Raw genomic sequence first — 15,452 nt, forward strand, 5'->3', positions numbered from 1 at the left:
AGTAAGCAGAGATCACGCCACTGCATTCTAGCTTGGGCAACAGAGAGAGACTCTGTCTCAAAAAATAATAGGCTGGGCACAATGGCTCATAATTCCATAATTATGGGCATAATGGCTCATAAGTCCTGTAATTCCAGCACTTTGGGAGGCCGAGGCAGGTGGATCACCCAAGGTCAGGAGTTTGAGACCAGCCTGGCTAACATGGTGAAACTCCATCTCTACTAAAAATAGAAAAAATTAGCCAGGCGTGGGGGCGGGTGTCTGTAATCTTAGCTACTCGGGAGGCTGAGGCAGGAGAATCGCTTGAGCCTAGGAGGCAGAGGTTGCAGTGAGCCGAGATCGCACCATTGCACTCCAGCCTGGGCAACAAGAGTGAAATTCTGTCTCAAAAACATAATAATAATGATTATAATAATAATTGCATCTATTCACTGAGCACCTCCTGTGCACCAGGCACTATGTGGCATTAGGGGCCCAGCTATCATCATATTCTGCTAGCCCACACGTGGGGTGGGTGGGGTCGTTCCCCAGGCCACACCGGGCCACACCTCTCTTTAGGTACTGCGTGGGCATGTGCGGAGACGGCGCCAATGACTGTGGGGCCCTGAAGGCGGCTGATGTCGGCATCTCGCTGTCCCAGGCGGAAGCCTCAGTGGTCTCACCCTTCACCTCGAGCATGGCCAGTATTGAGTGCGTGCCCATGGTCATCAGGTAAGGCAGGCAGGGACCGGTGGGCGAGGGCTCCGCAGGGCTGGTCAGCCAACCTAGACTCCCTAATGTCCATGCCCTGCCACTCAGGGAGGGGCGCTGCTCCCTTGACACTTCGTTCAGCGTCTTCAAGTACATGGCCCTGTACAGCCTGACCCAGTTCATCTCTGTCCTGATCCTCTACACGGTGAGTACCTGCAGAGCTCTGTACCCAGCGCTGTTCCAAGACTAGGGAGGGGACACAGCCGTGTGCCTTGGAGCCGGCAGGTCCTGGGATAGATGATGTGAGCCCAGATCCTGACCCTGCCACCCTCCAGCTGTGTGGTTGGAGAGGTGGCAAGGCTCGGGGGACAAGAGGAAAACACCAGGCACAGAGCCTGGTGCCCACTAGGTCCTCACAAATGGCAGCAGCTGTCATGGGCTGACATCTTGACCGCAACTCTGGGAACTCCCCCATCTGCAGGGAAGACTGAATGGAGGCAGGGCCAAAACCCTTGCCCCTGCCCCATTCCCACAGGTCTGCCCATTTCTCCAGACGCACTTGTTCTGCCCTATACCTTGTCTGTACCTCCCACACCCTACTTGGAGGAGATCTCCCCTCCCCTCCTCTGGGCATGGCCTGCTCACCCCCAGCGAATGAGGTGACGCTGTAGGGCAGCGCACATCTCACACTCGGGTCTGCCCCTGTGTCTGCCTGAAAGCGAGGAGCTTCCTGAGGGCAGCAACTGCGCATGCCCTGGTAGCTATAGGGACTCCGCAAGGCAGAGCTGAAGCCTCCCCATTGGGCTGGGAGTTTGTTACAGGGAGGGAAATCTCCCCTCAGATTTAGGCCCCGAAGGTCAGCACAGATGCCCTTTCCATCAGACCAGGGGTTTGTCTCACATCAAGAGCTATGCCTCCTCCACTGGGCTGGCAGGAGAGTACCGCCCCCATTAGACCGGGGATGCCTTACCCATCAGACTCTTTCGGGGCAGGGGTGGGGCCTCTGCTGTCAGACTAGGGGCTGCCAGGGCCAGGTCTTAGTTTCCCCCCTGTCCTCCCTTCCCGGTGGCAGATCAACACCAACCTGGGTGACCTGCAGTTCCTGGCCATTGACCTGGTCATCACTACCACAGTGGCAGTGCTCATGAGCCGCACGGGGCCAGCGCTGGCCCTGGGGCGGGTGCGGCCACCGGGGGCGCTGCTCAGCGTGCCCGTGCTCAGCAGCCTGCTGCTGCAGGTGGCCCTGGTGACCAGCGTGCAGCTAGGGGGCTACTTCCTGACCCTGGCCCAGCCGTGGTGAGTAGGGAGCCGACCACCCCCATCCCGCCCCTGCCCCGTCCACCCCACGTTCGTTCCCTGACCCCCATCCCTGTACTCCCAGGTTCGTGCCTCTGAACAGGACAGTGCCCGCACCAGACAACCTGCCCAACTATGAGAACACCGTGGTCTTCTCTCTGTCCAGCTTCCAGTACCTCATCCTGGCTGCAGCTGTGTCCAAGGGGGCGCCCTTCCGCCGGCCCCTCTACACCAATGGTGCCACTGCAGGCGTGGGCGGGAGATGCCAGCGGAGGGAGGGAGGAAGGAGCCCTGGGGTGCTGGGGGAGGCAGATGGGAGAGAGATGCTGGCTGAGTGGAGACTGGTGTGCACACGTGTGTGTCTGTGGGTCCCGGGGGCGTGGCTCCTGCCTGAGAGACTCTCCTGCTCCCAGTGCCCTTCCTGGTGGCCCTGGCGCTCCTGAGCTCCATCCTGGTGGGCCTTGTCCTGGTCCCCGGCCTCCTGCAGGGGCCGCTGGCGCTGAGGAACATCACCGACACCTGCTTCAAGCTGCTGCTGCTGGGTCTGGTCACCTTCAACTTCGTGGGGGCCTTCATGCTGGAGGTGGGGCCCGCCCTGGGTCTCAGCAGCGGGAGAGAAGGGAGGTGGGGGTGGATTGACCCCAGCTCAGCCCTGGCTGCCCCGACACCCTCCCTGCCCTTTGCAGAGCGTGCTAGACCAGTGCCTCCCCGCCTGCCTGCACCGCCTCCAGCCCAAGCGGACCTCCAAGAAGCGTTTCAAGCAGCTGGAACGAGAGCTGGCCGAGCAGCCCTGGCCGCTGCTGCCCGCCGGTCCCCTGAGGTAGTGCAGGCCTACGGGCGCCCCAGACACTGGAACTCCCTGCCTCTGAGCCACCAACTGGACCCCTCTCCAGTGACACCACCGCCACCACCTCCCACATCCCCGAGGTTGGCGATTGTCTACACTGCTCCCCCGAGACCACCCCCACCATGGGGAAGCGTTGACTGCTGTCCCCCACCTCGGACCATCCCAAGTAGGAATGGCAGCCCTCCACTCCCCTCAGCGCTGCTGTCAGTGTAGCAAATAAAGTGACGATATTTTCCTGGCTCTGCCGTGCCTATCTCGTACCTGGCACCATAGACCCTCCCACCTGCCCAGGAGGAAATGCATGTACGCCCGGGTGCCCAGTGGGCAGCCCCTGCATGTGTCTGCCCCTGGAACCCCCTGGGGGGTTGGTTTTTCAGCCTGACAAGCCCCTGGAACCCCCTGGTTTTCAGGCTCCATTGGCCAACTCCCCTCTCTGGGCCTCTGGCCCTCATCTCACAGTAATAATGTTTCCTGTGTCCAGCATGTGCCTGGATATTCCGTTTAGCTTTTTTTTTTTTTTTGCTCTTGAGATGGAGTCTTGCTCTGTCACCCAGGCTGGAGTACAGTGGCGTGATCTCTGCTCACTGCAACCTCCGCCTCCTAGGTTCAAGCGATTCTCCTGCCTCAGCCTCCCAAGTAGCTGGGATTATAGGCGTATGCCACCACGCCTGGCTAAATTTTGTATTAGTAGAGACAGGGTTTCCTCGTGTTGACCAGGCTGGTCTTGAACTCCTGACCTCAGGTGATCTGCCCATCTTGGCCTCCCAAAGTGCTGGGATTACAGGCGTGAGCCACTGCGCCTGGCCTAATTTTTGTATTATTAGTAGAGACAGGGTTTCCTCGTGTTGACCAGGCTGGTCTTGAACTCCTGACCTCAGGTGATCTGCCCATCTTGGCCTCCCAAAGTGCTGGGATTACAGGCGTGAGCCACTGCGCTTGGCCCCGTTTAGCATTTTACACACATTGTCATGTCATCCTTCCAACAAGTGGGGTACTATTCCCATTTTACAGATGAGGAAACCGAGGCTTAGAGATTGCACAAGTAGTCAGAGTGGGGCTGGATAGCTTTGACTCCAGCTTCGATATTCCTAACCCTCCTACCCTCCTTTGGAGGACAAGGAGATGTGGGCTTGCCTGGGAGGCATTTGCTAGGGGACAGTTCCCTCTCTCCCACCTTTCCCCCTCCCCGTCCCACCCCAGCATCCCGGGACATGTTTGTGGGCAGTTCCTCCCTCAGATGAAATCCAGGCTCAGAGCCCACATCTCCCAGCCAGAACCACGTGCATCATCCCTCAGGGAAGGGTGGGTGCCTCTGAGCTCATCTCACCAGCGGGCCCCTGGCCAAGCCCCTCTGCTCTAGAGAGGCAGCTTGGCCGTCTGGCTCATCTGGGCAGGGGAGAACAGGAAAGACTGGCTGTTTCCTGCCTTCCAAAAGCCCTGGCCAACCTCATTCCTGGAACCCCTGGTGCTATCCCCAGGCCTGCCAGAGTAGGGGCTGAGAAAACGTTGAATCATGCTGGGGAGAAGGGATGTGGGTGTGAGGATGTAACTCCTGCCAGGAGGCACATCATGGTGGACCTCTGCTCTGGGCACTGCGTTGCCAGCCAGCGACGGTTCAGGGTGGCAGATGCTGTTTCAGAGGAAGCCACAGAGCGGCCTGGGTTCAAATACCTCCTCTACCCTTAGCCGATTATTCATGAATCTGTTGGACAGGTGTGTGCCAGGCACCAGGACTAACTCAACAAACTGAATAAAACGGGACAAAAACGTGGTCTCACCCTGCAAGCAGTTCACCATCCAGCATGAAAGCCTGGCAGGGAAGGAGCACGTCTCCAAGGACATAGTGGGAGCACAGCAACCACAGCCCCATCCCCTCCCCTGCCCAAAGAAACTGCCAGGGGAATGGGCAGAAGCAGCAGAGAGGACCTGGGAGCCAGGACATGAGTTGGCAGCTTTAGCCACTCAGTCTCCCAGTTTTTCTTTTTTTTTTTTTTACAAGGTCTTGCTCTGTTGCCCAGGCTGGAGTGCAGTGGTGCAATCATGGCTCACTGCAGCCTCCACCTCCCCAGGCTCAGGTGATCCTCCTACCTCAACCTCCTGAGTAGCGGGGACTATAGGCAGGCGCCACCACACCTAGCTAATTTTTGTATTTTTTGTAGAGATGGAGTTTTGCCATGCTGTCCAGGCTGGTCTCAAATCCCTGGGCTCAAGCGGTCCACCCGCCTCGGTCTCCTAAACTGCTGAGATTACAGGTGTGCGTCACCACGCCCAGCCTCCCTCTTTTTTTCGAGGGTAAGGGACAGCATTTCTACTGGGTGATTTCCTCTCTTTTGCCAGTGGGATTGCTCCTGGCAGCAGTGGGGTCTAAGGGCAGGCAGAGAGGGCTGGGCTGGCCTGAGGGCCCACGTCTCTCCAGGTGACAAAAGTCTCTGCTGCACTGCAATAGACACTGGGGGACAGGGCATGGTCATTCTTCAACAAAGCATTCCTGGGGAATGAAGGAGGCACAGGACATATTGAGTCCCTTCCTAAGACTCAGAGTCTAAGGGGAGTGGGGGAATGACTAGGGGTGAAGAGCTCACACGGCAAGGGTCTCAGTCAGGGACCATCCTCATCTCCCAGCCCGCAGCCGCTACAACTCTCACTCCCGCCTCAGGCCTAGGCTCCTGGGCAGGACTGAAGCCTGCCCCAGAGGCAGAGGATCTGCACTCCCAGCCAGTCTCTCTGGGAAGAGTTTAGAGTACAGTTCACTCATTCATTCCACAACTGTTTGCTCAACTGCTGCTTGGAGCCGGGCTCTGAGCCTAATCAGCAAAACTGAAGATAAGTAAAAACAGGCCTCAGTCTCGGCCTTCACGGGGCAAGATGACAGTCTCATCGGGAAGAAGGACAGGGCTCAGATGGTCACAGACAGGCCAACAAGACAGCTGCAAGCAGTAAAGCTAGAAAGCACAAAAAAAGGAAAAAGGGAAGGCCCCTCTGAGGAAGGGAGGGTTTGATCTGTGACCCCAAGGAGGAGACCTCAGCCAGTGCTTGGAGGAAGAAACGCCCCAGTCTGGGAAAGAGAGGGATTTGGGAGAAAGCCCCCAAAAGCCGGTGGCTAGAGGAGGAAGAGGAGGCAGAGCCAGGTTGCCATAAAGGGCAGGGGTCCTGGAGGCCACAGGGGAGTTGAGCCCCCAACCTGAGTGAAAGGCGTTCAGTAGAAGCGGCCATGATCTGTGGGGGTGAGGGAGGCAGAACCCACATGGGAGAGCCCGGAGTAGAGGCTATCGCAGAGCCCAGGCAAATGATGGTGGTGTCAACTAAAGAAGAAATCAGCCTTTTGACCAGGCCCAGTGGCTCACGCCTGTAATTCCAGCACTTCGGGAGGCTGAAGTGGGTGGATCACTTGAGGTCAGGAGTTCAAGACCAGCCTGGCCAACATGGTGAAACCCCATCTCTACTAAAAATGCAAGAATTAGCCTGGCATGGTGGCACGCACCTGTAATCCCAGCTACTTGGGAGGCTGAGGTGGGAGAATCCCTTCAACCTGGGAGGTGGCGGTTACAGTGAGCCAAGGTCACGCCACTGCACTCCAGCCTGGGCAACAGAGTGAAACTCCATTAAAAAAAAAAAAAAAAGAAAATCAGCTGCTGAAAAAATTAAAGTTAGTTTTACTGAGTCTTACTGAGGACTGCACCCCGGGAGAGCGTTTCAGAGAGTCTCTGTCAGACTGCTCCAAAGCAGCATTTCAGCCCACACTTTAGATACAGAGGCAGGTGGTTCTGCATATACTCAGAAGTTATGGTCAGGCACGGTGGCTCACATCTGTAATCCCAGCACTTTTGGAGGCTGAGGCGGGTGGATTGCTTGAGCTCAGGAGTTCGAGACCAGACTGGGCAACATGGCAAAAGCGCTTGTCTACAAAAAAAAAAAAAATTAGCCGAGCATGGTGGCTCTTGCCTGTAGTCCCAGCTACTTGGGAGGCTGAGGTGGAAGGATCACTCGAGCCCAAGAGGTGAGCTGTGATGGTGCCACTGCACTCCAGCCTGGATGATAGAGCGAGACCTGGTCTCGTTAAAAAAAAAAAAAAAGAAGAAGAAGAAAAAAGTTACATCAAATGTCTTCAGAAGCTACACTAGAGCAAATCTCACCGAGGTTTGGGTTCGAGGATGCACCTAGTTATATAGATTATAGAGGCATAATCATGGGTCCTGTCAGGTGCTATCTTATGTACAGGAAAAGGCACAGCCAGGATCATTGAACTTACCTTTTCTAACAATGCAGTGATTCAAGCAAGAGGCGTGGGAGCCTGTGTTCTGCCCTGCCTGCCATCTTCAAGGCATCCTTCCGTTGCGCTGCCGCCGGTCACTGAGTCAGGGCTTTGTCAGCTTCTGACAAGCAGAAAGAGCAAATGTGGTTTCTTAGGATTGCAACTTGGTCTCACAGTGGCTTAGGCCAGGGAGGGAGCAGTGGACAGAGTCACAAAAGAAATTTTTAGTAGCATTCGCAGGTGGGTGCTGGATTAGATGCAGGGCTAAGGGTAGGGGAGGAAGCCTGGGTAATGGAAGGCTGGGGGGCCAATGGAGTACTGGGAACCCTGGAAGGCCAGGTCTTGGGGAGAGTTAGGAGGTTGTGAATTTGGACTTGGATGCTTGTTGAAGTTGATGCACCTTGGGCACATTTGTGGGACACATAGATAGGGTCAGGGCTGAAAAAAGTGCTGGTTATGACCGGGGGCAGGGAATCTTGCCTGTAATCCCAGCATTCCAGGAGGATGAGACAGGAGGAACTTTTGAGGCCAAAATTTCGAGGCCAGAAGTTCGAGACGAGCATGGGCAACACAGCAAGACCTTGTCTCTAGAAAAGGAAAGAACGGCTGGTTGTGGAAGCCAGCCATGGCCCAGAGCTCAGCAGTGTAGGAGGAGACGGTGTGGGCCTGGGAGAGGCAGCAGGCTCAGCTGGAGAGGCAGAAGGAAAACCAAGGCAGGAGGGTGTCCTGTAAGCTGGGAGAAGGCAGAGTGCGAGCGAGGCTTACTTTCTGGCTGAGGGGCCTATGGTGAGTCACTTTGGGAAGCTTGGTTTTCTCCTCTGTGAAATGGGCTACACACCCACCCTTGCTCACCTCACCCACCTCACCCCGTCGACGTCGAGTGAGGAGCAGCTGTGAGGAGGAGGAAGCTTTGCAGGGACGTGAGGACGGCTCCGGGCGCCTCTCCCCCCCCACCAGAAGATGGAACCCCGAGGGCACGGCGTGGCGGCCTGTGCGGGCCACTCGCGTTAGGACCCAGAGGCTCTGGGGCTGGAGGGCGGGCGCCAGCCCCGTCGGGGGCCCGGAGGGGGACTCGGAGCGGGCCAAGGGGCGGCTCCGGCGGGCGGACTCGGAGCGGGCGGCGGAGTGACCCGGACAGGTAGGCGCGGGCCTGGCGCTCGGGGGCCCCGGGGAGCGGTCAGAGGCGTCGGCGGGTCCCCCGGCTCGGGAACGGGGGTGCCAGGCTCTCCGGGTCCCCGATCCTGGGGCGACCGCGGAGGTCCTGAACCCAGCGCCTTCAGAGCGGACGCCAAGGGGGCACCTGGAAAGTTTGGGGTTGCTCTGCGGAGAAAACGTGAATTGGGAAGGGCGGGGATTCCGAGTTTGGGGGGAGCCAGAGGTGGGGGCGTCGGGGGATGGGACATCTTTTGTTCTCCCGGGGAGGTTGGAATGTGGCGGGTCGGGTGGGGGGCCCCGGTGGGAATGGCCGAGACAGAGACGCAGAGAGACAAAGAGAGATCAGAGACGGGAGCGCGAGGGCGCGCGGAACAAGTTTCCGCGGCTGACTGTTCCCAGCTGTGCGGCGCTGCAGCATCTGGGTTCCCCCCGCCGGGACCCCTCCCCGCTAGCTCGACTTTGGAGCGGGCAGAGCCCTCCCTCCGTCTGAGGTCTGAGCCAGCGTCAGGGCCCCCTGTCCCCCTCCTCCCAGGACGCAGGGGAGTCGGGGTTGGGGGAGGCCGCAGCTGTGGAAGAGGCCAGAGGTGGGGGTGGGGCAGCCTCCAGGGCAGGTCCTGGCCTCCCGCACGCCCCAAAACCCCTTGGTCTAGAAGTGCTTGGAGATGTGGTCCCCTGGGAGGAGCCCATGAACTGCACACTGACTTCCCTCTTTCCTGTCTCCCCACTAGCCCGTGGGCCTCCTTCCCTCAATAAGCCTGGGTTTGGGGGCCAGTCCTAGAGAAGACCGACAGGCATTCCCCAACACCTTGCAGCCCCTCATGCCCCAATTCAGCGCCTTCTGCTGAGCAGCGGGGGCTCCGACCGGCCTGACCGATGGGGAGAGGGGCGATGATGGGGAGAGGGGCGCCGAAGGCTCTTTACATCCCCCTTCCATGAGGAGGTCAAGGGTTTTCAGAATGGGGTGCGGGGAGTCAGCTATCCCTCACTTCTGGGGCAGCTTGGTCCTGAGCCTCTTCTCCCCGCTCCCACTCCACCTCAGTGAGGTGCCCCACGCATGAGAGGGCCGGGGGTTAGGGAGGCCTCAGGATTGAGAGGAAGGAGGGAAAGACCCCATGCTTTCTCCCCTTTCCCTCCCCTCCCCCTGGATTCCCAGTGGGGAAAACAGAGCAAAGTTGGGGTTTCCAGCTAGCTTTCTGGAAAGACTTCCTGGGTTGCAGCCGGGAGGGGCCCTCCTGGAGAATGGACCCCACGCTCGCAGCCCTCCCTACAGAAGGCTGACGGGCCTGAGGTAGCCCTCCACGCAGCTGGGGCTGGATGTGGGGAACCGGAGGCTTCCCCAAGTCCCACCGAGTAGCCAGGACTGGAGGCTGGGCTCTTGAATGTCAGGATCCTAACGAAAGCCATGACCCCGTGCCCTCTCCCTCCAAATGACACACATACTTGCCTACAATGTCAGGGGGTGCGGAACCTCTAGGCTGGGTGATGTCACGGCCCCTTCAGTGCTGCCGTTCTGGAATCCAGAGGAGCCCCCTCAGACTTCACGCTAGTGTTTCCTGCTGCTGCAAATAGCCCAGGTCTCGTGAGCCTGTGATGAACACAGCCAGGTCTTGCGAGGCCTGGAGGCCTGGCAGGAGAGGAGTCTTCTGGGCACTGGGAGCCCTGCCCCGCCTGGCCGCTGTGGGGGCCCGGCAGGCCCATGTGTATGTGGTTTCCTGCTGAGCAGGATGCTCAGGGCCCAGGGGCTAATTGGGAGCAGGTGGTGGGCTTGGCAGACGCTGCTGAGTCCAGGCGGTGATGCCGGTTGGCCAGGGCTGGGGTCCCAAGGATGGGCCTGGTTCAGCGATTCATGCAGTCAGTGCCTTGGACACCCGGGGAGGCATTGGGCCAGAGGGCTGAGCATGGGTGTGGGTGAGGACAGAATGGCCCGGGCTGGGAGCACGTTAGGAATGTCCCCTTAGTGAGCAGGGCAGGGTCCACCCTTCCCTGACCATGTGTAGTACACACACGACACGGGCTGTGCTTGTCAGGATCAGTCCTGGAGCTGAGTTGGAGGCCTTGTTCCTTGTGACCTGAACACCTGGGTGGGCCAGCAGGGACTGGGATGTCCCTCCACTCCAGCCCTCCCATGCCCGGCTTCTGGGTGCCACCTTCTCCAGGGTGAAATCAGGGGATCAAAGGTGGGCTCTGCTGTCCTGGGTGTGGCCCTGGGTAGAGCTCCCACCGGTCTTTCCCCAGCTGTCCTCCCTGACACCACCCCGGCCTGCCTCTTCGTTGCCATGAGAGCTGCCTACCTCTTCCTGCTATTCCTGCCTGGTAAGTGGCTCCTGGGGCAGAGGGTAGCTCCCCTTATGTGGGGAGTAGAGTTAGTAGGGGGGATTAGCAGTGAGACTTTGTCACGACTTATGGCCAGAACTCAGCTCCCCAGCGCCCAGCGCCTCCTGCCTGCTTGGACCACAGACTGGACCGGCCAACACTGGCAGCATCTGGTGGCAGCTCCTGGCCCTTCCCCCAGCCTTCCACAGCAGCAGGCATGCAGGGTTCTGGAGGGCACGTCCCAGGCACAAGGACTCGGTGGCACAAGGCTCAACGCCCCTCTGGGAGCCGATGTGCAGGTGGAGGTGCAGGGGCACCCAAGGCAGGGAGTCCGGACGCTTGGGTTCTAGATCCATTCAGGGCCCTTCAGCTCTATACAGTTTCGACCTTCGGGGGGTCCGTACTGGCCAAATGAGGAGAATCAATGAGGACCACAAAAGTCCTAGCAGGGCCAAGATTCATTCATTCAGCTGTGATGTGTTGAGTCCCTACAACGTGCCAAGTGCTGGGCTAGGCCCTGGGGATTCAGCGACGAACCAGGCAGACACATCGTTGCTCCTCATCATGCTGCCAGTCCAGGGAAGGGAGACAAATAGGAAACAAGCAGATATGAGAAACTCCAGCATGTGCTGAGCGCTGGACGGAAATCAGCAGGAGGGCTGGTGGGCTGGGGGTGGGGCGGCCTCTCACGAGGCTGAAATTCCGGGGAAGACCTGAAGCAGCTGAGCAGGCCTCACAGGCCCAGGGAGCATCAGGTGCAAAGGCTCTGAGGGAGGCAGGAGCATGTGGAGTCCCAGGAACAGCCAGGAGGCCAGCAACAGGAAGGGGCAGGGTAAGGTCAGGGAGGTGACCATGACCAGGGAGGGGAAGGGTCTTTACCATCGAAGAAGAGTCTGGATCCTGTAGGAATCTGCTTGTAAGGTCCTAGGTTCTTACAGACCTGCCCTTGTGACCCCCGCCTCCCCTCTCCAGAAGTGCCTCGGGCCCCCGTTGCCCCTCCCCGTGGGGTACCCCACATGCTTTGCCTCCCCACAGCAGGCTTGCTGGCTCAGGGCCAGTACGACCTGGACCCGCTGCCGCCGTTCCCTGACCACGTCCAGTACACCCACTATAGCGACCAGATCGGTAAGGGCCTTCCACCCCCAGCCCTGCCGGGTCACGGAGGCCTGGCTACTCAGATGTGCATGGCTCAGCCAGGGACCGCACTGGACAGGCTGATGGGAACTCTGGGGGTTGGTCCCTGGCTCAGCGGGGACCTGTTTGCCCCTGGGGCTGGGGGAGTAGCCTAACTCCCACAATTCCACTTTCATCTTTGTTTGCAGACAACCCAGACTACTATGATTATCAAGGTAACGGGTTGGGGGTAGGATAGGACGGGCGGGCAGCTGGGGTGGGGAGAGCCCCTGGGAGGGGTAGAGGGAGCAGACCCCCTTATCCTCCCCTGGCTGCAGAGGTGACTCCTCGGCCCTCCGAGGAACAGTTCCAGTTCCAGTCCCAGCAGCAAGTCCAACAGGAAGTCATCCCAGCCCCAACCCCAGGTAGGCGCCAGACCCTGCTCCCACCCCTGCCCCAGCTCCTGCCTCACCCCTCCCCACTCTGTCAACCCTGGGAGTGGGGGTCTGCCAGGGCTGGGAGAGGTGACTCCCCTTGCTCTGAAGATACCTCTCCCAATGATGTCTGCCTACCTCTGTCTCGACACCAGAACCAGGAAATGCAGAGGCGGAGCCCACAGAGCCTGGGCCTCTTGGTAAGGGCTTTCTTGACAGCCAGAGAAATGGAGGCATGGCCTGAAGTTGGGGTGGAGTAGGGGGCGGTGCTGGTGGGCTGGAGGTCTTTGTCCCTTGCCCATGTGGGCTGTTGGCAGTAATATGGGCAGTATGACTGCTGTAGGCTGGCATCCCCAGGCCCCACTAGGCAGCTCCAGGAGGTCCCACCAGTCCCCAGCGTGCCTGACTGGAGGCTAAATTGGCAGCCTAGGAAGGCCCCTGTCCTCACAGTTACTGGGAGGGGCAGGGAGTGTGCTGGGGACTTCCTGTCAGCCAGAGAGACTGGGTGGTGCCCATGTGGAGGCGAGGAAGGGCCAGAGAGCGCAGGCTGGCTGAGCGGTGCCCCTCCGGCTGCCCCAGCTGAGAGCTTGAAAGAACAAGGTGTGTGTGTGCGAGAGAATCTGTGTGCTTACCCTCGTGTGGGTTGGTGTGTGCGTTCCTGTGTGGGCTTCTGTGAGCGTGGGCAGATCTGCTTGGAAGTTGGTATGGGCTTTTGTGACGATGCATGGGTGGATGGGAATGTCTGTTGAACTTAGGCTTCTATAGTAAGTGTGGTTGTGAGTTGATACATGAATATTACAGCCCTGGTAAGTCTGACAGTGCTGCATGTGTCTATGTGGGCATGTGTAGGTATGGGTGTCTGCACGGGGCCTGAGGGTACAGGGGGGACTAGGCCCTGCGAGCCAGCCTCAGGTGGGTGAGGCTGGGGGCCGCCCCCCAACTCTGGGCTCCTAGTCTGACCCCACCTGTCACCAGACTGCCGTGAGGAACAGTACCCATGCACCCGCCTCTACTCCATACACAAGCCGTGCAAACAGTGTCTCAATGAGGTCTGCTTCTACAGGTGAGCCCAGGTGGGCAGCTGTCGGGAGGACTTCGGAGTTTGGGGGGCTAGAGGGCACAGGGGACAGCTCTGGCCAGCCAAGGTGGGAGTTGAAGGAAAGAGTGAGTCCTGAAGTTGAGCTCAATTCTGTGGTTGAGCCTGGGCCAGGGACCTCCACTCCTGGGCTCCAGTGCCGGGTTCTGTCTGGGCTATCCCAGTGGGGTTGGGTGGACGTGGGGCTGAGACCTCCCGTGCCCTGTCCCCGCAGCCTCCGCCGTGTGTACGTCATTAACAGGGAGATCTGTGTCCGTACAGTGTGTGCCCACGAGGAGCTCCTCCGAGGTAGGAAGGCCTCCTCCCCAAGACCTCCCCTACCCCCACATCCACTTCATTATCTGGCCACCTAGTCACCTACCTGATGTTTATTCAACACGTATTATCCACCAGGCCCACTTCCAGGACACCCTGAGCTCCCCTCCCTGCTACTTTTCATTCTCAACACTCCTATCACCAGAGTTGGGGGAGGGACAGCGGTTCTCATCTCCCAGCTCCACCCTGACCCCCCCCTCCTTCCTGCCCCCAATAGCTGACCTCTGTCGGGACAAGTTCTCCAAATGTGGCGTGATGGCTAGCAGCGGCCTGTGCCAATCCGTGGCAGCCTCCTGTGCCAGGAGCTGTGGGGGCTGCTAGGGTGGTGCTGGCATCCGGAGTTCTGGCCCTCCTGGGATCTGGGGCCCTCGGGCCCTGCCTGACCTGGTGCTTTTTCCCCCATCCCCATGTTCCTTTTATTCTGTAAAAAGTTAGTGGACTGCAGCCCTGGGGGTTGCAGGCTGCGGTGCCTCAGGCCACTCCTTTAGCCTGTGGCCACCTCTGGGGCATGATGGGGGCTCCCCACTGCCTAGTCTCTGCCCCTCAGGTTGGGGGGGGCATCCCAGGCCTCTCTGTGGGACCTTGGCCCCTGATGGGCCTTCTCAGCCCCTTTTGAGGACAGACAGTCCCCCCTTCACAGTCCCCTGGGGTAGGCTACGTCCCCCACCCCAGCTGGTCTGCTTGGATTTCCTACAGCCCCTCTGGGCATGGATCCCCTTTATTTTGTACAAAATTAAAAACAAGTTTTTACAAAAGATTGAGTCACTTTTTCGGTGGAGAGCACAGAGGGGCCAGCCAAGTGCCCCCAACGCAGACTGTCCTGAGAGGCTCCCCACCCCTTCGAGTGAACGGTCTGCTCGGGTGCCCTGTGCTTCTGCAGTCCCAGCCCCACCTCCTCACGCACCGGCTCCAGTTCTGCCCTGCCCAGAACACTGCGTCATGACAGTGTACGTGCGCATGCGTGTTGCAGGAATTGCATGGGAGATGGAAGGCTTCAGGGACACAGCTTTCTCATGATCAGGGCTGCTTGGTGAGGACATGAGTTCCCATCACCAGAGGGACACAGTGAAGATGGGAGGCTGCCCATGGGGTTGGAGGGCATGGGATCAAGGCAGGCGGACTGACATCCAAGGCCTTTGAGAAGTTGGGGAGACGGGTGCCATTAAGAGAACAAAAACGGCGGGGCGCAGGGGCTCACGCCGAGGCGGGCTGATCACTTGAGGCCAGGAGTTCAAGACCAGCCTGGCCAACGTGGCGAAACCCTGTCTCTAGTAAAAATACAAAAAAAATCAGCCAGGCGTGGTGGCGGGCGCCTGTAAACCCAGCTGCTCAGGAGGCTGAGGCACAAGAATTGCTTCAACCTGGGAGGCGGAGGTTGCAGTGAGCCAAGATCGCGCCACTGCACTCCAGCCTGGGCAGAGCAAGGCTGTCTCAAAAAAAAGAAAAAAAAGAGGGCAAAAACGAGCAAGACATTATAACACCTTCCCTCTGACCAGCACGTGGGGCCTGGGCTCTGCGTGAAGGCTCGCACACTCCTTAACTCTGAACAGGCATATGTGGTGGATGTAATTCATATCCCCCTCTTAGAGACAGGAAAACTGAGCCCAGAGACATGAAGTAACCCACCCAAGGGTCCACAGCTGTCAGCGGCAGTGCTGTGGCCGAATCGGGCAGCTGGACTCCAGCAGATGAGGATGAGTGTTAATTTCTCCTTCAGACACTGATTGAGCACCTCCTACGTGAACTTCCCCAGTCGCCCTATGTGGTAGGTTCCCATTTTACAGATGAGCAAATTGAGGCTTTAAGAGGTTAAGCAGGCTGGGCATGGTGGCTCACGCCTGTAACCCCAGCACTTTGGGAGGCCAAGGCAGGTGGATCACCTGAGGTCTAGAGTTTGAGACCATCCTGATCAACATGGTGAAACCCTGTCTGTACTAAAAA

At 58.8% G+C, this 15,452-nt stretch overlaps 2 protein-coding genes across 4 annotated transcripts in view; both read left to right on the forward strand.

Moving 5' to 3' along the window:
- The window catches only part of ATP13A2 (ATPase type 13A2), a 21,074-nt gene extending 18,001 nt beyond the window's left edge, over window positions 1–3,073 (forward strand). Inside the window, exons 21-25 of the mRNA XM_011934058.1 lie at window positions 559–711; window positions 799–895; window positions 1,763–1,986; window positions 2,072–2,223; window positions 2,673–3,073. Of these exons, the coding sequence (XP_011789448.1) occupies window positions 559–711; window positions 799–895; window positions 1,763–1,986; window positions 2,072–2,223; window positions 2,673–3,046 (1,000 nt within the window). The 3' untranslated portion in view covers window positions 3,047–3,073. The remainder of the gene's footprint in view (window positions 1–558; window positions 712–798; window positions 896–1,762; window positions 1,987–2,071; window positions 2,224–2,672) is intronic.
- Window positions 3,074–8,012: 4,939 nt separating this feature from the next.
- MFAP2 (microfibrillar-associated protein 2) lies at window positions 8,013–14,266 on the forward strand. Of its 3 annotated transcripts, none has more exons than XM_011934059.1 (9): window positions 8,130–8,223; window positions 10,476–10,553; window positions 11,589–11,678; window positions 11,876–11,902; window positions 12,005–12,091; window positions 12,256–12,300; window positions 13,076–13,163; window positions 13,411–13,484; window positions 13,729–14,266. In XM_011934059.1, the coding sequence occupies exons 2-9, from the start codon at window positions 10,517–10,519 to the stop codon at window positions 13,830–13,832; spliced, it is 552 nt and encodes a 183-aa protein (XP_011789449.1). In that variant the 5' UTR covers window positions 8,130–8,223; window positions 10,476–10,516; the 3' UTR covers window positions 13,833–14,266. The 3 variants fall into 3 exon arrangements, with proteins under 3 accessions (XP_011789452.1, XP_011789449.1, XP_011789450.1); XM_011934060.1 differs by having other exon boundaries at window positions 8,138–8,223; window positions 11,592–11,678; XM_011934062.1 differs by lacking the exon at window positions 11,589–11,678 and having other exon boundaries at window positions 8,013–8,223.
- Window positions 14,267–15,452: the final 1,186 nt, after the last annotated feature.

This window comes from Colobus angolensis, unplaced genomic scaffold, assembly GCF_000951035.1.
Source record: "Colobus angolensis palliatus isolate OR3802 unplaced genomic scaffold, Cang.pa_1.0 Scaffold130, whole genome shotgun sequence".
NCBI lineage: Eukaryota > Metazoa > Chordata > Mammalia > Primates > Cercopithecidae > Colobus > Colobus angolensis.

Bases quoted from the DNA above. Each gene is read 5' to 3' on its own strand.
- MFAP2 (XM_011934059.1), top strand. From the start codon at position 10,517: ATGAGAGCTGCCTACCTCTTCCTGCTATTCCTGCCTG. The intron at 11,903-12,004 runs GTAACGGGTTGG...CCCTGGCTGCAG, and splicing joins AGACTACTATGATTATCAAG to AGGTGACTCCTCGGCCCTCC. The intron at 13,164-13,410 runs GTGAGCCCAGGT...CTGTCCCCGCAG, and splicing joins AATGAGGTCTGCTTCTACAG to CCTCCGCCGTGTGTACGTCA.